This window comes from Hippocampus comes, unplaced genomic scaffold, assembly GCF_001891065.2.
Source record: "Hippocampus comes isolate QL1 unplaced genomic scaffold, H_comes_QL1_v1.1 scaffold176, whole genome shotgun sequence".
Classification (NCBI taxonomy): Eukaryota; Metazoa; Chordata; class Actinopteri; order Syngnathiformes; family Syngnathidae; genus Hippocampus; species Hippocampus comes.
In genome coordinates, this window is record NW_017805826.1 from 1,420,218 (window position 1) to 1,447,132 (window position 26,915).

The 26,915-nt window shown below is 42.7% G+C and overlaps 1 protein-coding gene across 1 annotated transcript in view; it reads left to right on the top strand.

Moving 5' to 3' along the window:
- The first annotated feature begins 3,675 nt into the window (after window positions 1-3,675).
- Window positions 3,676-26,915, top strand: part of LOC109526135 (latent-transforming growth factor beta-binding protein 1) — a 110,070-nt gene continuing 86,830 nt past the window's right edge. Inside the window, exons 1-2 of the mRNA XM_019887213.1 lie at window positions 3,676-4,538; window positions 9,601-9,674. Coding sequence (XP_019742772.1) covers window positions 4,222-4,538; window positions 9,601-9,674 — 391 coding nt within the window. The 5' untranslated portion in view covers window positions 3,676-4,221. The remainder of the gene's footprint in view (window positions 4,539-9,600; window positions 9,675-26,915) is intronic.

Here is a 26,915-nt window from a genome sequence, read left to right on the forward strand (position 1 = left end):
ACGTCGGTGAGTGAGCGCACCTATTAATTGGAGGATTTTGAATAACGTGCAGGACAAACATGAATATAACATTTAAATCTTTTTTTTTTGGTGAAAATGTGAATTGCAGGGTCGAATGTGGCCCCTTCAATATAGCACCAATGAAAAATTGTACCACCATCGAAGGACTCGCAACATATAACCTTAAACTTTTCTTTGCATGTGGGTTGTTTCACTAATGTGACAATTGGTACTGCCCTCTGCCAAAGTAGTTTTTCAGGTGCGGCGTCCCAAATTTTAAATGCAATGTACTAAAGGATGGGCAGATAAATCCAATTCCCACACACTTGCCAAAACATGGCTATATTCAATGCTTAAAAGGTGTTAAAAACACATCTGGGCCTTAATTGGACAAGTGGCTCCTGTGAAGCATGACACACCACACCACCGCGCCTATTAATTAGATGATTTTGAATGACATGCAGGACAAACATGAAGTAATATAACATTTAAATCTGTTTTTTTGTGAAAATGTGAAGTGCAGGGTCCAATGTGGCCCCTTCAATGTAGCACCAATGAAAAATTGTGCCCGCCACCATCGAAGGAATCACAACATATAACCTTAAAGTTTTCTTTTTGGGTCGTTTCACTAATGTGACAATTGGTGCTGCCCTCTGCCAAAGTAGTTTTTCAGGTGCGGCGTCCCAAATTTTAAATGCAATGTACTAAAGGATGGGCAGATAAATCCAATTCCCACACACTTGGGACTAGTTCAATCAAACTAAACATGGCTTTTATGCGGTTGCTGGCCTCCTCACGATGATTATTGCACTCATATGCAACTTGTTCCCCCCTCAGACAGGGCGTTTATACACTGCGGTTGTAAGCACACCAATTCTTTGAATGACCAAGCTGTGTTTGAGTCAAAAGGGGCCTTAACAAACATTGTGGCGAAATATCCAGGCTTGATTTGCTTCTTCCATCAACACTTCCAATTCAATCACGTCAAACGTCATTTTGTGCTTGTGGCGCTCTCCCATATTTTCCATGGTGAAAGCCATCAGGACTATCTAGAGCGCAAAAAAAAATCGGGCGGTTTCCATCATTTCACACCTGTTGCCAATTGGGCCGCAAACTTATGAGATCACACACAACAAGCCCACCAACAGTGTGTGAAATCGATTCGAGTGAGTGCACAATTTAGCTTTTTGGGATCTCGACAAATCAGGCCTTTAAGTGTTCCTCTTGTCGAACTGAGCAGAAGGCATCACATGAGTGAACTCTGTATAGTCGCAGAAAAGCAGCGCATTCACAAAGTGGAAGCAATTAAAACCGCTAAGTACTCTGTGGAGAAAAGCCAATCCACCTTTAAGCTTGTTTACGTCAGTGTGACTTCCAGACTTGAATATTGTTATTGTGTGCTTGGCTTTGAAAATGCTGTAATTGTTATTTGTCTGCTCTACATTTGAAGGTTTTGGGGCTGTGCTTGTTCCAGTGAGACTTTATGAGACATCCTTCCTCCTGATGCTGCAAATTTGACCACGTGAAGAAGCAATTTCCTAAGAAGACACCTGTAGACAAACACTAAGAGCGCAGAGAGACGGGCACTCTTCAGAAGTCAGGTTCCACGATCTGTTAAGGAGTGGCCACAGTCTTGGGCAAAAGGGTGGATGACTACACAGTCATACGATAAATACATCCTCCTTTCTCTAATTCGATTCTGCTGGGCTGCGAGATTAGCTGTAATCAGCTGTGGCACGCAGCCTCAGTCTCTTTCAAGAAGTTTGAAAATATCCGCTCTGCTTGTCTCCCTCTCCAGCGCTGTGTGTTTTGGACCGCTGTGCTCAGAGTGCGGTCATGTTGCTCGGGGAGCGCTCCTGAGCGAGGCGGCCGTGCATCTATTGCGCCTTGAAAGTACAAAGTGGGAGCCAGCTCTCTTTTGGCTCGTTTGAGATTTAATAGTGGTGGAGAAATGTGTTGTTTCCAGACAGTTGGGGTGGGGGGGGGGATGATACAGCATAGATGACAAGAGGCCGTGAGTGGGACCTCTTACATAACCTGAGCAGTTTTCCAAGGTTTTCGATGCGCTTTGAAATGTGACCTTCATCGACTACATCTGTATGCCCGCGCATGCCAAGATGCATGTTTACAATTCTGAATAAACAGCAGCATTCGGTTTAAAAAAGTTGCAAGCACTTGGCCTTGAAAGAGGTCCGTTCAATGCAGTGTTTCCAAACTTTATTGAGCCAAGGCTCATTATTTTACATTAAAAAAAGCTGACAGAACACCACCAAACAAAAAGATTTTTTTTTAAAAAAGCCATGCTCCATGTACTGAAATAATGAATGATGTAAAGCAGGGGTACCCAAGGCCGGTCCTCGAAAGCCTCTATCCAGCATGTTTTAGATGTCTCCTTCTTCCAACACACCTGATTCAATCGATCAGGATCGATGCCAGGCTTCTGCGAAGCTTGCTAATGAGCTGATCATTCGGATCAGGAGTTTTGGAGGAAGGAGACATCTAAAACAGGCTGGATAGAAGCTCTCGAGGACCGAACTTGTGCACCCTGATGTTGAAAGTTAATTGTAACATCTGCCATCTCGTAGGAGAGCGATTAATTGTTTTGCCTGCAACGAAATATAACTAGCACAGATAGGAAAGAAAATTTATTTGGATAAATCCATTTTTTTGGCCAATTAAGTGAAATTGTTGGGGAGGGAGACTCCTTCCAAAATCAAAGGTCAATTTTACTCCACAATGTACAGTTACAATAAATGCACCCCAAATTTGGGGGGAGGGAAAAAAAGTCATAATTAGCTAGTGACAAGAACAAAGAAGTTGTTTTTTTTCCAGGATATGAAGTCATAATATGATTGATTCTGCAAAATACGCCTTTTTTCTCAAAAAAAAAAAATCGGTCATGTCATAATTTGCCTGTTTTAAGATTGCCATCCCCTACCATTTTCTCTTAACTAACACACTCAACACCACAGGATAATCACTTCGGAAAATCGTTCAGACACGTCCGCCAATCGGATTAAATTTTACTGTACCACACTTTTAACATTCGCGATTGTCTGTCCCAACACATACCCCAGGTTAATCTTTCAGACACAAATGGAATTGCTAAAATTTGTCCCGATTACTGCTATGTGTGTAGCCTATTGTTGTTTAACATGATCTAAGCTGGCTGCCAAGATCTTTTTGGCCAATTAAGTGAAATTGTTGGGGAGGGAGACTCCTTCCAAAATCAAAGGTCAATTTTACATAACTCCACAATGTACAGGTACATAAATGCACCCCAAATTTGGGGGGAGGGGAAAAAATCATAATTAGCTAGTGACAAGAACAAAGAAGTTTTTTTTTCCAGGATATGAAGTCATAATATTATGATTGAGTCTGCAAAATACGCCTTTTTGTCAAAAAAAAAAAAAAATCGGTCATGTCATAATTTGCCTGTTTTAAGATTGCCATCCCCTACCATTTTCTCTTAACTAACACACTCAACACCACAGGATAATCACTTCGGAAAATCGTTCAGACACGTCCGCCAATCGGATTAAATTTTACTGTACCACACTTTTAACATTCGCGATTGTCTGTCCCAACACATACACCAGGTTAATCTTTCAGACACAAATGGAATTGCTAAAATTTGTCCCGATTACTGCTATGTGTGTAGCCTACTGTTGTTTAACATGATCTAAGCTGGCTGCCAAGATCAGTACAGTATTGTGGAATAATGGAAGCAACAATACGGCAGACAAGGGGCTGTTTCTTTCCGGTGACTCCTGAGGCAAGGAGGTGGTGAGATTCATGGGTGAACCACACACACACACACACACACACACGCATACACTCACGCATGCACACGCACGCAGACGCACACATGGTCTCTCCTCTGCTTCTCACTCACATTTGGAGCTCAGCCTCAGCAGCTCGCTGCTCTTTTTGGCGCCTCACTGGAGGAGTAAAGAAGGACTATGCTTGTCTGATGTGAGAAGAAAGTTTTGTTTTTTTATCATAGTTTTGAAGACATTGCCAGACATTGCCAGTAGTTTAGCAGTTTTACCTGGTCATCATGAGGAGGTATCCACTTAAGAGAGAGAATGCCGTCTAAGTGAATTTGAGAAGCAGAGTCGCGGACTTTTTTTTCCTTTCTTTTTTTTTTCTTTAAGTCACGTTAGCTCCCAAGTTGAATTGTAAGGGCATTTTTGGAGGGGGATACTTCTTGTAAACAAAATGGAGCGTACCGGCTTGGCTGTTGTTGTGCTTTTGGCCATAGCGCTGGTTCACGTAGGTGATGGTCAGACGGACACCTCGACAGGTGGGAAGAAAAGAGTTCCTGGTACCGGGCAGTCGCTCTGGGGCCACTCGGAAGGTGGTGAAAGAAGCCCTCCGGAGACCACCCACGCCTGGGGGGATGGCGAACTCCCGTCAAAGGGTGCACCGAGGACCACCAGACACCGCCGCAGCGTGACCACTTCGCAGCCCAGAACCAAAGTGAACCGGAGGCAGAACAGCAAGTCCGGTCAGGCGAACACCAGGCGACTTGTAGGGTAAGAGTGGGACCTATAATTATCCATCAATATGTGCATGGTGAGCTAAAATGATCAGTGTATTTCAAATGAAATACGTTCGTGCTCATTTTGGCAGAAGTCTCATGCCAGGAAATTATGATGTAACAAATCACAAGCTTCATAGTGAACGTTCAAGACAGCTTGCTTGTAGAGTGGTCCCTTCATTTACGAATTCAATTTGTTTATTGACAAAGCTCGTAACTCTTTCACTATTTACATATCAAATCAGTGTTGCCGGTTGAAATGAAGTAAAATGTAATCAGTTTCACTCCCTTAAAAACACCACATAAAAAAATCAATAAAGGTTGTTACCACCTGTGTATCAAAATAGAGGATAGTAATGGCTAGAGATTTGAAACATGAATAAAATGAGCCGGGGTTTAAAAAAAATCAGTTAAGCATGAAGGTTTTCATGTCACTATCTTGTGAATCGGCCCAAATTAACTTGTCCAGAAATCAATGAAAATCAGTAGGAAATTTCTGAGGAAACCTTGAATCTTTGGTCAAAAAATGGCCATATGATTGTTATTAGTTGAGGCAAAATTTTCAAATATGATTTGGTAAAAGGATTTTCCACCAACGTCATCGGCTCGAAGAAGGATTTGCTTGCATGAAACAATGAGAAACGCGATGTTGGTGAATAAATCCAAGTTCAGAAAATTTGGCACAGCGAAATGGAAAGAAAATGGCAGCCGTGTATCTGGATTTTGGAACGTACCTGGACGTAAATAAAGAAAAATAGCTCTGCATTGTGTAAAACAGAATCCAACATCAAGAGAGTGTAAAGAAATAAATGGTTTTAAGTGTATCATTAGACTACTTTGGGGGTCTAATGGGGGTCAAGAGGGAAGTCACATACACAACTGTGCGCCTGTGCCTTTTAAAAGAGGCATGACCAGGTGAGTGATGCCAAGAACGTGGACGGTTGGTCTCTCTATGAGCCTCTACTATTAGACACAACCAAACAAATTGCGCAGCCAAGTGTGCGTTCGAGCTGGTGTTTGGCCATTTCCACCTACTCCTCACTTGGCGGTGCGTGTGCGCTGCAACCGGCTGCTGGCTTGCTACTTGAGAAAGCAGAGCCCAGGGGGGGAGGAGTGAGTCCCCCAAAACACAACTTGTGGGGGAAGCTCACCTGTTCATACACTATACTGTGTGGATTTGGCACATGGACACATCAGCAAACAGAAATGGGGGCCCCTCCAAACACTGAGACACAGCATCAGGAACTTTACCGAGCAATCAAGAAAACCTCTGCTTATCAAAAGTAGCATCTCCTCCGCTGACCTGAGGCACCAGGCAGGTACGTTGAGGTGGAGGAGCTTAGAGAAGTAAGGTAGGGGAGACTCAGTTGCTGGGTGTGTCTCTGCTGAATGCGTGAAAACCACACCTTGCTTACCTGTCAACTGTCAATCAAAAGCAGTCAAACCCCGCCATTTGCGGGGGATAGGGATTGGGCTGGCCTACGAAAAGCGAAAATCCGTATATAATTGACATCCATTGAATTGCCCCTGAAAATCAGTACAACTGAAATGGTGAAAACATGTTAACGCACAAATGAGTATGACATGGTTCTTAGTCTTTCCACATGCTTTCAGCAATTTACCTTCAAACATCCATCCATTATCCGATCCGCTTAACCTCACAAGGGTTGCAGGCGTGCTGGAGCACTTTGGGTAGTAGGCGGGGTACACCCTGATACTGTAGAAAAACAACCATTCACACTCACAATCACACCTAAGGACCTTCAACATATACTAGTAGAATATATTGTATTTGGACAGAAATCTCTAAATTCACTTGACAGTGTTTTTATTGTCATGTTGTGGCGCAGATCTTTGCCATTTCCCCCAACCAAACTCCATGTTCACAACTTTGCCAAACATTCTGTATTCTGTACTTTGTCTTTGCATGATGTGCTTCGGCAGCTGTTTGAAAGTGCCTCTTTCAGTGTGGAACTTCAGCCAGCCTATTTTTCAAGTTGTGGGCAGAGTAAATTGTTGTGGGAGTGGTTATTATGGAAATGAGTTCAAAATGGCTCGCCTGGCTCACCATTTTTAGCAAATAGGCAGATACTACAAAGATTTACTTCGTTGTTTAATTTCACACCTGATGGGTTGGCAGGGACTCCGCAGCCCCAAATTCTTTGTAAAATGTCCATATTGTCCCCTTCAAGGAAAAAGTGTCTTCCTATTGCTGAAACTGGATGGGTGACCTTAAGTATCCCCAATATTCAAACAAGAAGCTGTCATTTTGAGAGCAATTGATAATATTAATTACAGTGTCTAGAGTCATGGCAGGATGTGATGTAATAGCCGTTGTTGATAATTTGAAGAAATAGATCATACACAGTGAGTCAACATAGGGGTGCCAAAACTCCCATTGCAGTTTCCCCAATGTTTGCGATATTTGAGGCATGGCTGCAGACTACTTCAGTGTGTGTGTGTCCTTCTTTTGTGCACGGTCCCTGTGACCATGTGTTCTTGTGGCTCGGCTTGCCTGGTGAACATTTGCAAAAAAAAAAAAAATCTGCTGGGCGATTAGAACCACCTGTTTTGTCCAATGAATCTCTGTTTCTTTTCTTGTTGTGTGTCTCCATCAAACTCCCCAGCAGGAAGATGGCTTGTTTCCATATTAAAGCTCTTTTCTTTTTGTCTAATGAACCCGTGATGCATCCAGTTCTGTTTGTTCCATAGGGACAAAGCATGATACTCACAGAAGCAGGGGGGGGGGTTGGGGGGCGGTGTTTACATAATGATCAGAGAGGGGATTTGAGTGGCTGCCCTTGAATTGCAGACACTGAAATAAAAGATCCTCTTCAGGATTTTTTTTTCAATCCAGCTAATTTAAAGGAGGTGTTTAAGAGATGATAAGTTGATCCGACAAAATGCTATACTGTACCGTTATTGCCTTGATTCTGTTAAAATAAACATTCCGTAACCCACAGTGTGCAAAAAAAATGTTTCTGAAACTCACGATTAATCAGCACAGTCTAACTTATTCACAGTTGAACTGAACTAAACTGCCTGACATAACCGTGATTCCTGTTCAGTATTTACAAAGTACAATCATGAATCCCTATGTGTGGAGTGAACACTGACATGAAACAGAACATTAGCCAATTAGGAATAGCACTGAAGCTGGCTCTATAGCTGGACGCAAGTGGACGAGTAACTGGTTGTGTTGAGTGTTTTGTATCACGCTTCTCCCAAGTCATTCAAGACAATAAACATGATTGAATTTGTCATTCCATTCACTGTACCAAATATTCAGTGGTCGACTGGTTAGCACTTCGCAAGGTCATGGATTCGATTCCGGGCCCTGGCCTTCCTGTGTGGAGTTTGCATGTTCTCCTCCATGCCTCCGTGGGTTTTCTCCGGGTACTCCGGTTTCCTCACACATTCCAAAAACATGCACAGTAGGTTAATTGATGACTCTAAATTGTCCGTAAATGTGCATGGTTGTGTGTCTATGTGTCCCCCGCCTACTGCCTGAAGACAGCTGGGATACCTGACCGCAACCCTCGTTGCCGTTCAGCTAATGGATAGATAGTAGCACAACAAACATCAAAACATGGTTTGGGGTGGAGACTCCCAATAGTTGGTGGAAATATATTGTATGCTGTGTTGTGTTGGTCATCTGGAGTATACAATATAACAATACTTTGAGAGAAGTAAGCACACACATTCGTGGAGTCACATGATTTTAAAAATCAATCCGTGTACCCCACCTACTGTAAGTATCTTTTGTGTGATTCGGCTGACAAAGAGTTTGGCGTGTTTTTAATGAGATCCTCCGTTCGTGCAACAAAACAGGCCTCCATGATTGGTTTGAATCCGGGAACCCCAGAATGAGTCAAAACAGTCAAAGTTATGCATAGCTGAATTGAACAAGTGTGTGTGTGTCCCTTAGCATTCATGCATGTATGCTTACATGCAACAGATGTGTAAGGCCTTGCTTGACATTGCCAACAATGTAATAAATCAAGAGTGATTTGACCACATTGATTCACTCAGCTTTACATGACTCAGTGTTTTTTCATGATCAGAACGGTCGCTCAGCTTCTTCCCTGCAGCCCTTTTTTTCACTTTCACACTGACTCACTATTCCTGCTTTGTGCAGGTGAAACATAGCTCCTTGATTTTGCAGAGGCTGGGTAAACGAAAGTTGGAACACAAGATGATTTATCATTTTAATTGCGACCTGTGGTATTAAGGTGTTCATTCCCTAAGTAAATCATATGATGGAATTTGCATGTGCTGACTGATGACTTTGGCGTGTTTGATCAACGCCAAGCCTCCCAAAGGGCCTCAACAACTACTACGCTACCTACGTGGCACCTCAGCACAGCACGCAGATTTTAATGAGTAAAATCCAAGCGAGGTTGAGAAATCAATCCGTGCCCTATCTTTTCAAATCTCCATGAGTCAGAAATCCATTTACTGTAATATCTTGAGACGGGGCCCACGTCCATGCCAGCACAGCGCCTACAGTGTTACCTCAGAGTTGCTCTTAGGATCCGCTGCTATTTCATCTATCACCCCCCCCCCCAAAAAAAAGCCTCAACTGCAAGCGAGGATTAACGAGTGTGAGTATACCATTATAGTTTTTTTTAAAAACATGTCATCTCTCATTTGCTCAATGATTTATTGAGGATGCAGGGTGCTTTTCATGTCCCATGTGTCTCACATAATCCCTGCAAGGTTCAAGTAACTCCCCGCTTGTTTTCACTGTGGACTCTCGCACGATGGTAAGCGGGATCCACGCTCAGATCGAGTTTCCCGACCCTCCCCTGATTTTCGTATTATTGCCTTAAATTCTATTAAAGACTATTCTCCAAGGTGCCTTGTAATTATCGATCGACCACCCCCTTCAGAATGTTTTGAACCCAAAACATTAAATTGGATTGATTTGTCATGCAACGGGCCAAAGAGACACGCACGCACGCACTCATGCATGCACACACGCGTTTGCGTTCTGTGAGTTCTCAGTATCTTGTTTCACCATTCTCTTGTGTGTGTATATGTCCCCCTCCATACAGGCCAAATGTGTGCGGTGGTCAACAGTGCTGCTCGGGCTGGGCTGTGGCACCAGGAACCAACCGCTGCATCAAACGTAAGCATCTTTTTAACTTGTTCAGTCTCACTCAATGAGAATAAGTTGGCACAATTCTTTGGTTCAGTCTTGGCTCTGGGTACTCCAGGGCTAATAAAAGAAAGCTGTAAAGTACTTAAACCTAAATGACAGAACCAGATGGAGCCACGACATTAGGTACACCTGAAGAGTGTAATCCATCCGTTTTCTAAAGCGCTTGTGCTCATTTGGGTCACTAACTCGGGATGGGCGAGTACTGATAAAAGGTATCGTATCGAGCTGATACCTGCCTTATTTTAAGGAATCGGGAATGCATGAGGGATGCCGATACCAGCCACCGATACTGAAAGGCAAAAATAATCAGATATCCTCGGCAGTAGTTGGCGATGTACTGCGGCAGACTAACACATCGGATCGAATCATCATGTGCGTCAGATAGATCTTTGCTCTCAAATATTTTATCGTGTTCAATGAAATTTTACATTTCAAAAGTACTAGAGGTATCGGGGGCGGCCCGGTGGTCCAGTGGTTAACGTGTCGACCTCACAGTGCAGAGGTTCGGCTCCGACCTTCCTGTGTGGAGTTTGCATGTTCTCCCCAGGCCTGCGTGGGTTTTCTCTGGGTACTCTCTGGGTACTCCGGTTTCCTCCCACGTTCCAAAAACATGCATGGCAGGCTGATTGAGCACTCAAAATTGTGAGCGCAGATGGTTGTTCATCTCTGTGTGCCCTGCGATCGGCTGGCAACCGGTTCAGGGTTCAGGGTTTCCCCCGCCTACTGCCCGAAGACGGCTGGGATAGGCTCCAGCACCCGCCGCGACCCCTGTGAGGATAAAGCGGATTGGAAAATGGATGGATGGATGGATAGAGGTATCGGTACTCTGTGTCTGTGAGTACTCAAAGAATGATTACTTGTACTGGTTTTTGGTGTACCTAATTTTGTGCTTGGTGAGTCTCTAACCCAAATGTTCCCACCAGTAACCTTTGTAGACAGCTAAGCTTTACAACCCTTAAAAAAATAACATAGGTAATAGTGACTAATCGCTGTCCTGTCAGGTGAAATTGCTCCATAAAAATGTTCTTCTTACTACCCCGGTGGTCACATTTATCACGTGGCGTTTTCCTATTTATTATAGTTAGTATGAATACCATTAGGAACCTGACATGGAAATGACTGGCATTTCATTTTGACACAAGCCTTTCATTTGGGCTTGAGCAGCGTCTTCCTTTTATTTGACCACACCATCGTTGAATAACCTCACCGGCGCGTAATCACAGGCAGATGAGAGTGGAAAACATTCACTTGAAATGAATTATCAACAACAGATTACAAGTGTTTTTTGTTTTTGTTGTCATCACATTTGCACGTGTGTGCTGACTTTAAATGAGGACCGTCTCATTATGTTCTCCAGGACCGGCTTCAAATTTTCACTGTTACAAACCACATTTGCAGTCACAATTCAGTCTTATGCGTGCCGACATTTGAAAGGGAAATAACAGATTATAGTTGTGGCTATTTTTACATTTTACAAGTGAACTTTTTTTTTTTTTTTTTTTTTTTAAACAAGGCTCGATATACAGCATCTGTCAGTTCACTTGTTTACTTCTTTCTCTCCGACACACACATTACCCAGCAAGTGGGTTACACAACAAACTGATTGGCCCCAGCAGCCTCCTACTTAGTTCCACTTCCTTCCTTCCTACACACCCCCTCAAGTCCCCGCTAAAGGCACACTTAGTGAGGTGTTAATTACGTTTAACGTCAGGCTGCAGCTGTAAGTGTATGTACTTGAAATCTACCAGAAAGTAACAGGTCTGGACCATTTCATGTCAAGCCGTTGCTAGAGGCAATGCGATCAACATCAGTGAAGCCCGCTCGAACGGCGAGATGCCAACACTTTGGCCCCCAGGCTGGAAGGGGGCCTCTAAGAAGACCTCCGTCGAGGAAAAAAAAGGGTTATCTTCCAACTGTTCTCGCTTAAGTTGCCTGCTTTATTGGGCATTGGCAGCAGGAGAAACCTTCTGACTCTGGGGGGAAACTTGTTGGCTGTGAGTGAAATATGAAAACATATCGGGGCTGAGTTGTGTTGAGGAAATTCCCACTGAAGGGATTGAACTAATGTCTAATATTAAAAGTGTCAGCTTCAGGCTTTACTTAAGAGACCAGATTGGGTGTCGTGGGTTATGGCTTCTTAACAGTCCTTCATTGTTCAATTTGGTTGAGCTCAGAGCATATATATGACAGGAATTGGACAACTAGTTGTCCGGGAAGTCCACCTTCGCGTCATTATTTATTGCAGTTTGCTGTCCAGCGACTAAATCCTGTTCATGGGAGGAATTAAACACCTCTATCAGATTTTCGACCGGTACACTGGGTCCTCGGTTTAGGAAAAAGATCTGTACCTAACCTGAATCTGAATGTAAGACAGAACCCACATTGGGCTTGATTCAGTAAAGGTTTGCAGATGCTAAATGGGTGCAAACTTAATTTGCCAGAGCGATCACTCAATTGAGCATTCGGTCTTTGGAATCTTACCCTGGGGTCTCACAAAAATGTATACTTTGGAGAAGAAAAATGGACCCCCTACACTACAATCCCCTCCCTTCTGAGCATGAATGCTAAAGCAGTAGGAAAGTCATGATGACATCCTGTTACTGTGTTGGAGTGCTATACTTCACCGTCTCCACTTTTCGAAAGCGTTTAAGTAGTATGCTGCCCTCCATCTCCTCTCGACCGATGTGGTTTTGGCAGTTTCCCATGGTACTACTTTGAAGTAGCAAACCTACATTTGGCACATTGGGGATCGTGATATGTTGATCATGTCACTGTCAAATGCAGACCTTCTCATTCTGCACAGAAGGAAGATCTGTATACTGCAAGTGATGGTAGCAGTGTACTTTGATCCATTAGGTTTTGTTTTCTCTTCAGTCTGATGTAAGTGAGAATATTCACTGTTAGAAGTAAGTTGCTTTTATTATTGGTGGCCAATAACCAGATGCATGCCATTGGTTGGTTAAATGAGGACATGTGCAGGCTCAGCTGCACTGTATCTTTCAACCGGAAAGCCAGAGATGAATGTAACATCTTGTCTTGATGGCAGGAGGACTTACTGTATTGAATTCCCCACTGCCACTTAATGCACATCTGTAGCTTTGTTAGTGAGTTGAGGGAGCCATATTTTAGCCTCACCCAGTCATAGCCCAGCAGTTGTTCTGCCTCAGTTATCTGCAGCTGGACGACTCCACAGATACAATACATCTCAGCTAAAATTAGCTTCAGTCTAAGTGTTTCAAGGACGTTAGCAGCACTGTTTCACAGAACCGCTGTGATCTGCAGTGGGGATGTTGTCAACGTTCATCATACGAAATGCTAAAGCGAGAAAGCGTGCCGCTTCAGTCGTGGTTTGCATTGGGAGGAATGGCCACAGAAATCTGTTTACAAAACCGTAAGCTACTTAGCAGTGGAATTAAGATGAGAGTTGAATTGCTGACATGTTTTGGGTTTGTATGGACTAATCCTCAATGAGATCTTGTAGGTCAATTTGGAATTAGTTTTGGTTTGCAATATTTATTTATTTTTTACAGGAAAACAGAAGTGGCAACTGACACTATTGTTATTTTCCAGCACATTATTCGTTGTGATTTAAATTTGAGAGGGTGGGTAGTAAGTCAAAACTATTTTGCTGTGCAGTTGCTCCACCTGGTTTCTCAACTAAAAAATGGTTCTAATAATGGTTAGAGGAAATAAAGGGTTTATGCCACTGTATTTAATACTATAGACAGGAATGGGCATCCTAACTCACGGGGGTGGCATGGCTCAGTGGTAGAGTGGTCATCTCCCAACACAGAGGTTGGGGATTCAAACCTCAGCCATTGCGACCTTGTCGAAGTGTCCTTGAGCAAGATACTGAACCTCCAGTTGCCCCTGATGCTGCGTTATCAGTAGGTAAATGAGGAAACAGTGTAAAGGGTAAGTACCCAAAGGTAGAAAAGCGCTACATAAGTGACAGCACATTTACCATTAGTCATGTGATTGATGGTTGATTAATCATGTCTTCAAGCGACTGAGTCAAAACAGAGCGCACTACTTGGCTGCAGCAAGCACAGCCCCTGTTGATTCGTCTTAGTTCCCTGTCAAAAGAACAAAAATATGGCCAGGTGAGCTCCCTCCACTGTGGTACAACTTCTCAGGACATTCTTCCCAATGCAAGACTAGCAAAGAGAGAGGATTCAAAGAGATATTTCCCCCATCTAATTATTATTTTCATTCACAAGGACATTTACTCAAATGCCCAGCCTTAGTGCAACCATTCTGGCATGTACAGTGTTTATGAAGTGACATTGGGGCACATTTCATGCAACAGCCCCCTTACAATTGACCAATGCTATCTGGTTCTTCATCAGGTATATTTTATGAGCCTCCACACCACAATATAGTTTACTTCATCTGGTATCAAGCTGGAAGGCGAGCAATTCCGGGATCGTGACCTACCTTTTCTGCCTAAAAAAACACATTTATAACCACTGCTGTCTGAGAGAATGCAGATAAAAAGTTGCATCATTCACGCAGAGGAAAACATGTTGATGTCAGTATCTTGAGTCGACTTTTTCAGTTTGACCTGATGGGCCCCATTCTTAAAAGCCTTTCTTCAAAAGCTCACTCCAGCTTGGAACCATTTCACTCTGAAAATAAAATGTGACATAAATTGTTGCATGTTTCTCGCCAGTGGCATTTATGGGAGAAATTGATAAACTGTCGGTTTCACACAAGTCGTGCTCAGCTAATATCAACTGGCTGGGTTTATAAACTTCCATTCAAAGTAAATGGAATTGCAAAAACACCCCGACAAGATGATTGCTTATGGCATATCCATACAATGCCATCTCAGATCTACGTATTACGAGCATGTGCTCCCTGCTTTAGACACGTAATTAAAAGATGCAGTTGTTAATCATCAGCATTTTTGTCCCCAATTCCCCCTCCATGTCGGAATGCTTTTCCCTGAGCTGTTTGTTGTTGACGGAACAGATAGTTTAACAAGCATCGAAACACACAATTTCGACTTCTCAAATTCGCTTTGGAATTTTCAAAGCAACAGGACACGCTCATTGTTGTCTTCCAACATGTGTGAAACAGCTGGTGAAGTATCAAGGACGTACAATACATCTGTTTAAGTTGAAAAAAGGTCTTAAAAAGTGCATTTAAAAATGTTCGGCTCACCAATAGAAACAAACCATCATCTCGGCCTCCTCGGCCCCCTCTATCCCAAAATATTATTGCTACTTATATGTAGTGTAAAAGGCAGGAAGTGACTACATTGGGCCAACCTCCTCGCTTATAATCATGCATCTATTGTAGCATTTTTAAAATTCTGTTTGCTTGCTTAGCAGGAATTCATCCAGCAACACGTTTGATGTGCAGTGTTAAATGTTGGTCATGTACATTCGCATGCAACCACAGTGTATGGCGTGCAGCTGGAGGTCATGAGAAGCACAGCAAAAACAAATAAGCAGGAAATTCTCGCCAAGGATGTGAAATTTACATATCACATCGTTTTCATGTTGGTTTGTTAGCAGGATTGTGCAAAAACTACCAATTGATTTCCACAAAAGGTTTGTAGAAGACAATCGCATTGGCCAAGGATGAGCATTTTAATTAATGAAACTCTTAAGTCGGCCGTAGGTTGCCAATGAGACTTCTCCACATCACTTGTCTTGGGCCATCGTATCTGTCTGGGTGGTGTGGTTTGACCTCCACAAGTTATTTTGGTCTTATTGTCCTCACTTTCCTTGTAGATTCCACTAGTGTCTGATGTGCCGTTTGTTGCCGTTTTCTAAATATGTGTCCTATCCATCCCCATACTTGCTCCTTGATTTAAGTTAAGAGTTTTTCTTTCATAGTTCTTCATTGGTAATTTTAACAAACCATATGATGTGTGGGATTTCATGTTTATTTTGTTTTGTTTTGTTTAGTTTTTTTTTTGTAGCTGTTGTAGTGGTGTGCAATGTTTCACAGGCATACATAGGACTGATCTGTTGTCTAGGACTGGATTTTGATATCCCTCTACTCAGCATGCTTTTAGACTTTGTGGGATGTTCAATAGAGTGATGGCATTGGCATCTTTTTGTTGAGTGGGCGTCCTCCTTCTTGAGGTCACGACACCTCCCTCGGGTTCAGCAGTAAATCCCAGCGTCCCATCAACTCAGTTGAAGGCCCAAGTGTGGTCCTTTCGCTTCCTCCACAGCCACTGTCTCTCCTTTTCAGCAGCTTTCTTGAGCTTCTCCCCTTGCTCCTTATCTTTGAGGGAGGCATCATACCGACGAATAATGCTCCTCTCAGTCTTCTCAGAGATCATTGGGATGGGGTCTTCACCAATGTGGAAGCGGCGGTCTGGCAGCTCCCCCTTGATAATTGAGATGATTCTGTATTTGCTCGGCTTGATCTTCGTGCGAGCCCTCTCCATGTTTTCCTGGAGCTTTCTTTGCAGCCGTGCAGTGCAGGCCTTGGTCGTAGTGAGCATCGTGAGGTCATCAATGTAGGCTCGGACTGGAGGTTGCCTCAATCCAGGCCTTAATCGCTATTCATCAAACATTCATGGAGAGACCCGGATGATAACCTCCATGGCCAGGTTGAAGGCCACTGGACTTATATGTTTGTGTTGAAAATTTTTATTTTTAAGGATGCATTGTAAATTTCAAAGAGGTCTCAAATTCCTAAATGCGGTATTCCATATGCTGGTGATTACGTTCTGGTTTCTTTTATTAATTTTGGTGCAAATCCATCTGTCTATGGTCATTCTTAAAAAATATTTTGCTTTATTTCTTGAAAATGCTTGAATCTTAACAAAATTCTGAATTATGCGAGCGGTTGGCACTGTATCCTTGAAGGTGTGTCAAATGACTCACATCCAAAATACAATTGTAGGGCCAAGGTGGTTGTCTGCCTATGTGCTTCAGGCTTGTTTTCACCAAAGTTGTTTCAGTCTGAGGTGATAAAAAAAGAATCCCAAAATGGCCACCCAAACCATTCCACTTTTAGGTATACCTTCATTACAGATTACAAGCTTAGTTGGTCACACCGAATTACGCACTGTCTCACTGTTATGAAGTCATACTATTTACAAAGCTGAGTTCTATCAGGATTGACTCAAAATGTGAACTGAAATAAACTGCACTGCTTGGTGGAATCCATTTGGCTGCAACACTGTTGCATTCACAATAACAAGGGAAACATGAAAGAAGGTTGTTTTCAAAACTGGTTAAAAAGATCATTATAGATGATTGGCAGCCATGTGTTTAACAAGACTAGGAGGAGGTTTTTAAAATGCCTTTTAGCTTGTGATTTCACTGAGCAGAGGGTAAAATTAGGGCTGTGCAGACAGTCACAAACCCCTCGTTCCCTTTATATGTTTTGAGGTGGGGGTTGACACAGTTCACAGTTCACACTCCCCTGTGGCAGCCTTGTGGAGAGTTATGAGCCATTAGGCAGATCCTGTTATCCATACACATGCCACCGTTCCCAAAAGCTATCATTAACATTGAAGCTGGACAACCGGTTCTCATTTTGTCCTCCCCAAAACCAGGAGTACTGCTTTCGCCACTCCAGCTGGTGTGTCTGTTTGTAGCCTTCACTTGCGCCACATGTTTCTCTAATTGCTACCATCATTGAAAGTGTAGTGAAAAGAAGTATTACTCAACGTCTGGACCTACAATGGATGGAATCCTGCTTTTGGTTATTTTTCATTGACCTATCTTTGGTTTGCAGCTGATCATCACTTTTTTTTTTTTTTTTTAAGATAGCAAGTGCAGACTGAAGAGGGGAACAGTGCAACAGTGTGGCTGTCCCTGTAATAGACGCACATTACAATAAGACACCCACTAGGGACAAATTAATGCCTCTTTTAATTAGATGAATCCTTTTAAAATAATCAATAGCACAGCTCATAGATATTATTTTTCACTGAGTTGACTATTCTTCTAGCCAAGTTGGTAACTTTTTCTTCACCAAAGCAGCAGCACCAAGTTTGATAACAGTCTCTCTGGTGAATTCATGTGCTGAGATTCGGTAATGTTCTGAAATTATCTGGATTAGGGTGGATCCCACAAACGTAGACAAGGATAAGATTATGCTACATAAAGGTTTAAAAAAACGCAAGACCGACAAAGTACAAATAATTATGCTGGTCAAACAAACCAGGATAAAATAAGAAGAACAAAAAGCGCTTGCAAAAGGCAAGGACAATACAAACAGAAATAGCTTGTCTCAAAAGGACAAGAGGACCAAAACCTGTAAGATACAAACCGAGAATAAACTTACAAACTGAGGACAGTACTTACATGAATCAATACAAAACGAGGCGAGAGAAATATGGAGCAAAATATGTAACATCTAGAAAACTGCAACTTGAACAAGGGCTTGACCGAGGTGAATCTTCCGACGCTGAATGGTCAGAGTGAGAGTCCTTAAGTAGTCCGTGATCATGATCAGAGACAGGTGTGCAGCTGGAATGAATCAGGCCACCTCTGCCACCTGCTGGAGACTAATGGAATGGAATTATGACAGTAACCGCCCCGATCCCCCCTCAACTGATGCCTCCTGGTGGACTACCTGGCTTGGGCAGATTGGATGAGTAGAAGATAAGAGGTCGTGACAGGTCCGGTAACAAGGTGGCAGAAGCAGGACATGTGCCGCTGGAACAGAGAAAGTTGGCGGCCGCAGGTCGTGCGGCGTCGGAACACTGATGAGTGGCGGCCGCAGCACATGTGCTGCTGGAACAGTGAAGATTTACGGCCGCAGGACGCGTGCCACCGGAACAGTGTCGAGTGATGGCCACAGGACACGCGCCGCCAGAACAGTGACGAGTGATGGCCGTAGGACACACACCGCCAGAACAGTGATGAGTAACGGCCTCAGATGAGTAACGGCCACCACCCATCACCCAAAGTGATGGGTGGTGGCAGCAGGACATGCGCCGCCGGAACAGAGAACGTCAAGTCCTTGGCTCCGTGACCCTTGGAGTCTTTTCTGGCTCTTAGTTGTGTCCAGCTGAAGGGCTCCAAGCTGGGCAAACTGGTGGACTTGGCGTGACGGCCTCACAGGGCAACTGGCCACAATATGACACAACTGGCCACAGTAGAGGCATTCCGCAGTCTGGAATCATCGGCGCCTCTCATCAGAATGCAAAGGACACCCGCCAAGCTGCATAGGTTCGTCTGTCCGCTTGGCTAACAGCGTGGTTCGTAGGCTGTCTTGGCTGGAAGTGACTTGATTCTCGCATATCGATCGCCACCTGCAGTCGTTGAGGGTCTCCGATGTCGCTCGGGTGCGCTCCTGACCACGTTCTCGGTGTCTCTACTTCATTTGGTTGTCCAGAGAGATGGCCAAGCTAATAAGTTCCTCCAAGTTAGTGGCATCGTTGTGAACCGCTAACTCATCCTTTAGGGAGGAACTTGCTCCATAGCACTCAGTCGTCAAACCCACTTTTCGCCGCTAATATCCGGAACGTAATAGAGTACTCAGCGACTGACTGACTACCCTGAGTACAGTCTAGTAATTGTCCCCCGGCCTTCTTTCCACAAACCAGGTGGTGGAACAACCGACGTAATTCAGCATGGAAATACGGGAAGGAGGACCGGAGTTCATGTTGCGCGTTGCTCACCGCTATATCCCAAGAACTTGCCTGACCAGTCAAATGACTCAAAATGAATGCTATCTTCGTACTATCAAGAAAAAAGCTGGTTGCTGGTCGAAGATGAGACTACCGTACAATGGTGGAGAAATGGACCACACAAGCCAGGTTCCCCACTATGACACCCCAACAGTGATAGCGCAGTGATCCGAGGTAGCTGCATCAGAGATGCGTGAGCGCAGTCTTCTGCGGTCCCACCAGATGTCATTGGCTGACCAAAGCTTTAACTGTCAGATCCAGTTCTATGGGATCCATGGTCGGATAATTCTGTAACGTTTCGAAATGATCCAGATAAGGAAGGGTGGATACCACAAACATAGACAAAGATAAGATTATGGTACAAAAAGGTTTATTAACAAAACGCAAGACCGGCAAAGTACAAATAATGACTGGTCAAACAAACCAGAATGAAACGAGAAGAACAAAAAGCGCTTGCGACTGCGGAGTAAAATACGGGATATCTAGAAAACTTAAACAAGGGCTTGAGCAAAGCGAATTATCCGACGCTGAATGGTCGGTGTGAGAGTCCTTAAGTCGTCAGTGACCATGATGAAAGACAGGTGCGCAGCTGGAACGAATCAGTCCACCTCTGCCACCTGGTGGAGACAAACAGAACATAATAATGACAGATTCAGAACATGATGCAAAAAAAAAAAAAAAGCTTCCTATGCCGTATTAAAGATGATATAATGCTCAGTGGACATGTGATGACTTCACAGTTTCCTGTTTGATCTGAATCATGTTTATTTTTCGAGAAGTACTTATTTGTTCATTCGTTTTGCAATTTTGCTGCTTTTTTATATGTTTTATTTTTTTAAATAAATTTTTATTTTGCTTAAAGCCTTGTACCTGCCCTCGGTATCTTTGTAAAATCTTTTATGAATTCATTTTAGCAATCGTTTTGGCTATGTTCTAAAGGTCATGGTGTAAAATTCATCAGGTTCTTTTTTTCTAAAAATGTTAAAATCTTGAGACTTTTACACTCGCATGTCTTTTTTACTCTCTTCAGTAATTTTGCATCCTCAGGGCACCATCATCAAAAATACATTGCTGTTAAACTATGCAATAATGTGTTTTTTTTTTGGGGTGGGTGCGGTCTGTGATACTTTTATAGCAAAGTGTACGTTTTTGACCACAAAGGCATTCCGAGGGTCGCTAATTTGATGAGGGAACAAGGGTGAAACTCTACTTTCTCTTGGTACAAATTGTTTAATACCACTAAGATTGTTTAAAATTCTTCCAAAAATGCTGACTAGACTTCTCCCGTTCACTATTTTAACTAACTGTTGAACACTTCAGGTCCTAGAGCAAATGAGGCAAAATGGAAATCACTACTTGACTGTAACCATCAGAGGCGCCGTTGATTCAGTATCAAATAGTGGTGGCAGCTATGGGAAGATGAGCTTCATCCACGCAATGGAAACTCTCATCGCAATACATCGCTGGCATCAATTTTACTGCCATGCATCTAGTCAAATGTCCCTGTAGTTGAAGATCTGTCAGTTTAGTGGCTGTTGTAGGACATTCATAACATCATGAATCTCAAAGAAACATGTAACTTTACCATTGATTGATGCTTCGACAGCCACATTAAAAAAAAAAAAAAAAAAAAAAAGCAGCCACAGGCCCACTGATGCAGTACCGTTGTCAGAGGGGAATCCTTCATCACAGCACCATCGCGGTTGAAGACCATATGGAAGCGGGTGTTTATACGCTCCCTCTGGGGAATTAAAAGTTTGTGAATTTTGTTTGAGTCAGCTTTACAAGTCGCTGGAACATGCCCCCAGATCCAGATATCTTCCTCAGATTGGCCCGGCATGTGACACGTTAGACGTTAAATGCGAGAATATAAGGTGCACAATGTAGCATAGCTGAAAGTAATGTACACAGAGTTATGGGTCAGCTGTAGGTTAAGAAAATCCCCCAATGAGCCGAGGGTGGTGTGGAGAATTAAAAGCTCCAGCTCCTGTTTGAGACAAAAACACTCGATTCAGAAACGCGCATAGTATGCTGAAATACAACCCGTGTAAGATTTACTACAAGGAGAAAATACATGATCATTTGTCATGCTCACGTCTGTTTCACATTAGAACAATAGAGAAGCTTTATAGTCAATGCAGTTTTGCTTGCAGGACAGCGACGTCAGGAATTGGCAGGCCTGCGCTGATAGCACTGAACTGGCAACCATGTGGAAGTCACATGCTGGAAAGAGATTAACGCTCACTTGAAATGATTAGCCAAGTCCGTCTATTAAATGGTCAATAGAGCTTTTTTTTTTTTTTTTTTTTTTTTTTAATTGCTTCTCATTACCTGTAACACTTGACTTGCTTCACAGGACGTATCAAGTTTTGTGGTGATTCTTCAAGCAAGGTCCCCGCTGGTTATCATTACTGGAGGTTCATCCATCCATTATTTTTCGACTGGGTTCACGGTCACAGCAGGAGATGGTGTTGAGCCAAGCTGATTTATCGTGAAAGGCAAACGACACCCAGAATTGGTGCTCACCTGCTATAGTTTTGTGTAGCTGTTATTTGTGGTCAAATTCCAAACAGTGCGTCCTTTTATGACAGAGATTCCCAGGCACTGAGATGCAGGAAATGATCTCGTTTCACTTAATTGGGCCCGAAATTATTATTTACGACAAATAATGTAGCTTTGTCTATCTTTCTATTTCAGCGGCATATAGTGAAAGGTAGAATAATTACAGTAAATGATCTTGCAGTAGATGGCAGATTGAAATAGAATTAACTAGAGTATCCTCTTGTTGCCATTCATACAAAACAAGAAGAGCTTTGTGTTCAAATAAACTGGGCCAGATTTAATACAAAGTACATTAGTGAGTAAATTAAGAAGAGCTCATCATTTTTCCAAAAAAACAGTACATTCTTTTGCGATTTTTTTTTTTGTTTTGTTTTGTTTTGTTTGTTTGTGGTGTTGATTTTTTTGCAATTCAAAATATATATTCTCAGCCAAGGTCGGGAAACACTGCATCAGGGCATTTAAATTTCAGTTTTTTTAGAGCTGTGATGATCTTGCCCGATGCCAGTGATAGTTTCGCCATGATGGCATGAGTCCCTCTGGGTGCTCTGGCTTCTTCAGTCCAGCATGCTAGCATCATTGAAGACTCTAAGTTGATCACTGGTATGAGTGTCAATGCTTGTGGCTTGTGACACCAGGTCAGAGTGGACGCTGCCTCTTGCCCAAAGTCAGATGGGATAGACTCCAGTTACTCGTGACTCCAATGAGGACAAAGCCTTATAAATGACTAATGGATGGATTTAGGCCTATGGGGTACACACTGAGTATGGATTGTACCTTGATGCACAATAATCGTCTCCTTTTATACCACTTTTACTGCCAGTAAAGCCAATACTACATTATTATTAGTGAACTCTACTTACCTTTAAAAACACCCCAAGTTCTTTGACTGAAACCTTCATATTAATGTAATCACATCAAATCCAACCACCTTAGCATTGCAAATACTTTGTTTGCCAGTTATTTTATTGGGGTGAGGGCATTCATTGATGCTTTAGGCATGGTACTGTGGCACTAAAAACCTTAAACCGAGCTTAGGTTTGTGCACATGTGGATTGCAGAGGACAGAAAGGGAATTAGAGTCTTCACCTCAATATGAAGTGGAAATGTTGCAGCAAAGCCCAGAGAAAATGCTCGGTCCATATTAGTCTGTGTTTTATTGCTAATTCGGCTGCATCAGCATGTTTGTTTGGGTTGTCCCTATCTGCCAACAACAATCTTAATCGTCTTTTCAGATGACTGGATTTGGACACAACCTCCCAAAATGTGGCCACTCTTTCTTCGTAATAATTAAGGCCAAAGCGGCAATGTCAGGAATGTTTGCCATTTCTCTCTTTTATTTCCAACAGATTCTGGTTTTATTACTCTCTCGGATTAATGATCACTGCACATATTTGTGAAATGGATGGAATGTGAGGCAATTAGTTTTAATGATGTGCAAGACAAATCTGCACGACAGCAATTACTGCGACAATGTGCTCACCAGGCCAGAGGCAGGATCCGCTGAAGACGTAGACAGGCTGCAGCGCTGAAGGCCGAGGCCCGCCAAGAGGCTTCACGTGGGGCGCATGTAACTGACCTGTCCATGTCAGTGTCTTTGTTGGAGGTTCTGTCACAATGTTGTTACTGGAAGAATGGCCTTTCACACATCACTGAAGACACACACAAACACTTGAGGATTCCAATCTCTTGTTCAGCCAAATTTCATGTAGTATAAATTAACCACCATATAAAAAGAAGAAGACAATAAAAGAGGAAAAATTAGCTATTCATTGTTTGTTTACCAATAGTTGGATCTCTGGAGTGCATGTTCACACATTTAATGTGAATTCAACAACCCCATTATTATTTTAATTTATTTTTTTGCTACCTGCTTATTTCCGTAAATATAGTATGTCTGTAAGCGAACCAATTTGCACTGTGCTGAAATTTCCATGACATATTGAGCAAAATAATCAGTTGCCATGGTGGATAGTGGAGGTGTGTATGGATGTTGCCCAACATCCCTGAGCTGACAATGTGTTGCCCTTTTTCAGACAGCATATGAGTTGTGACATTCTCAACAGTGCCTCGTTTGGTTGGAAATACAAAGTGCGATAAATATCAAAGCAAATATGGGAATCTCTCACGTTGGCTGATATCTGCTCTTGCCCGATATCACATTTGGACACCGAGTTCTTCCTCATAAACTGGCTCAGATTTCACAATGGCTCTAAAATTTGACCTAAAATGCAATTTGTGTGATGACGAGAGGACAAATGTAAACTTTTTCTAACTTTTTGTCCTCTCCAAGTATGTGGACATCGTTGGGGAGCTCCAAAATGTCACAGAATCTGTGGCCTCTGTGTTCCTCCCCAAAACTTGAGCTTCAACAGAACAAGACAAGAAGGTGGCACATAGCCAGGCCATACAAGCTTGATGATGTATTGACCCCCTTGCCAGACAGAGCCCAGGAGTCAAGACATTCCCATTTTATCCCATGATGGAAAATTCCCATCACCACAACTGAGCGGCACCACCCTATATTTTACGTAGTCGTACAATTTATCAGCAAAACAGTCTGACTTTTCCTAATAGTCATTCAAGGTTTGAAAGAATCAATTTGGCTTCACCACAAAACTCAAGAGAGTGTGATATTCAATCCCCAGTCTGTTAGCTTTTGTCATCACATCACACCATGACTGAAGATAATGGGCTGGTCTTTCAATTACCATACCATTTTGGTGAGAAAACCTAAACATAGACTTAAGTTTGTCTTTCCAGGTGTATAGAGATTAAAAAAAAAAAAAAAACTCATGGGGGAAAAAAACCTCAATGTATGTGAGGTGTACTATAGATGACATAGAAGGGCCACGGGATCGGAGAACTATGGCTATATCAGGGAGTAAATGGCAAGTAAGAGACAACGGAGCCTTTCTTAATTCCAGGATCTGTGCTAGTGTTTCGGCCTGCGATCTTTCAGTGTCCACAGCGTCTATGTCAATAGCATTCCATAGCTGTGTTGACAGAGTGCTGCTCTTTGCTTTGTGGCCCGATTTACCGTTAAAAAGGACAATGTCATAAATCCCCTCAAGCATCCTCTATTAAAAACCAATGTGTCACAAGATGGAGAGGCTGTTTACTTAAATGGCATGCCGCTGGGCTTTCAGGGCTTGAAGTATCTGGAGTGTTATGGGAGGATGTGGAAGTGGGTCAGTGCACTGACACAGATTATTTTTCCATGACCGCGCCATGACCTCAGTACAATGTGTTTGCATTACATTTGATAAATATTATGCGGCCGTTTATCTTCAGCGTACAGTAATCCATTTCATCTGAAGCTTATTTTTTAAATAAAAGCTACACTTCAACATATTTCGGGAAGGTGTCACATATTTCTAGGTTCCTTTTTCCCCCCATGCATTCAGTTTATATGACCTCTGGGTGTACAATTGAGTCCCTATAGCCACTTTTTTAGGGTTTGTCTTTTGACAGCTTTATCATAAGTCCTTGCAGTGTTTATGTTGAGTGAGCAAATGAAACAAACTGTATGTGCTCATCAACTAGAACCGTTTCAATATCGTGGTCTGGGGCCGCTTGCCTGCCGCAGGACAAGGACAACTTGCTGTGATTGATGGGGCAATGAATTCTGCTGTGGACCAGAAAATGCTGAAGCAGAACATCCGACTATTAGTTTGCGCCCTCAAACTCAAGCACTCTTGGATTATATGCAGCAGGACAATGATCCGAAACACATCACCAAGCCCATGTCTGAATGGCTCAAAAAAACAAAATTAAGGCATGCTTGTGGAGGCTCTCAGTCGTACAGGAAAGTTCCATCGTAGAAAGGGTTCTGTCAGTCGTCATCTGTACCTGTGGGTAAAAAACAAAAAACAACAAAAAAAAACAAAAAACAAAAAAAAAAACAAAAAAGGACGTTTCGCTTCTCTCACAGAAGCTTCGTCAGCGGTAGACAACCCTGAAGTCTCCGTGAAGACTCCGGGAAGTTGCTCTGCGCTAAAAGGCTGAGCGTGGCCTGTTTGAGGACTGGGTGGGGATGGTTAGTCACGCCCCTATGGTGAAGAGGCCCATTGGTTTCTAAACTCCCTATCATTGGGTCTTGATTAGGCCTATTGTTTGGGCTAAGGCTGAATAGCTACTTTCAGTTAGCCTGATCAGCATGTCTATGTCCCTTACTGGTCAACAAGTTATTGTAAATAGGAGACAGGTTAAATCTGATACCTCCTTCACGGTTCAGAGAGGGTGAAAATTTTTTAACAAAAATCGCTTCCTTTACTCCCCTTTCAAACCATCTCTTTTCTGTTCCTAGGATTTTTACTTGTCAGGGTGTAGCTACCCTAAATGGGCCTTTGGCAAAGTTAGGAAAATTAAAACAAACAGAGAGGAAACCAACCAACAGAGAGAAAAGAAGAGAAGGGGTGTCTGTGTACCTTATATTGCCGGCCTCTCAGAGAAAATACAAAGAATATTTCTACAACATGATATTCCTGTTTATTTGAAACCGATAAACACATTGAGACAAAAACTAGTACACCCCAAAGACCGGGTTCCTAACACCCAAAAATGCAATCTGATTTATTCCATCCGTTGCCAAGAAAGTGAGTGCAAGGAACATTACATCGGAGAAACCAAACAAACACTCAAGAAAAGACTTTATCAACACAAATGGAAAAACAATGATAACAAAAGTGCAGTATACGCACACTTAAAAGAAACAAACCACACAATTGAAGATGAACAAGTAAAAATCCTAGGAACAGAAAAGAGATGGTTTGAAAGGGGAGTAAAGGAAGCGATTTTTGTTAAAAAATTTTCACCCTCTCTGAACCGTGAAGGAGATATCAGATTTAACCTGTCTCCTATTTACAATAACTTGTTGACCACCAAGGGACATAGACATGCTGATCAGGCCAAATGAAAGTAGCTATTCAGCCCTAGCCCAAACAATAGGCCTAATCAAGACCCAATGATAGGGAATTTAGAAACCAATGGGCCTCTAATAAACCAATCCTTTTTTGTTTTTTTTTTTGTTTTTT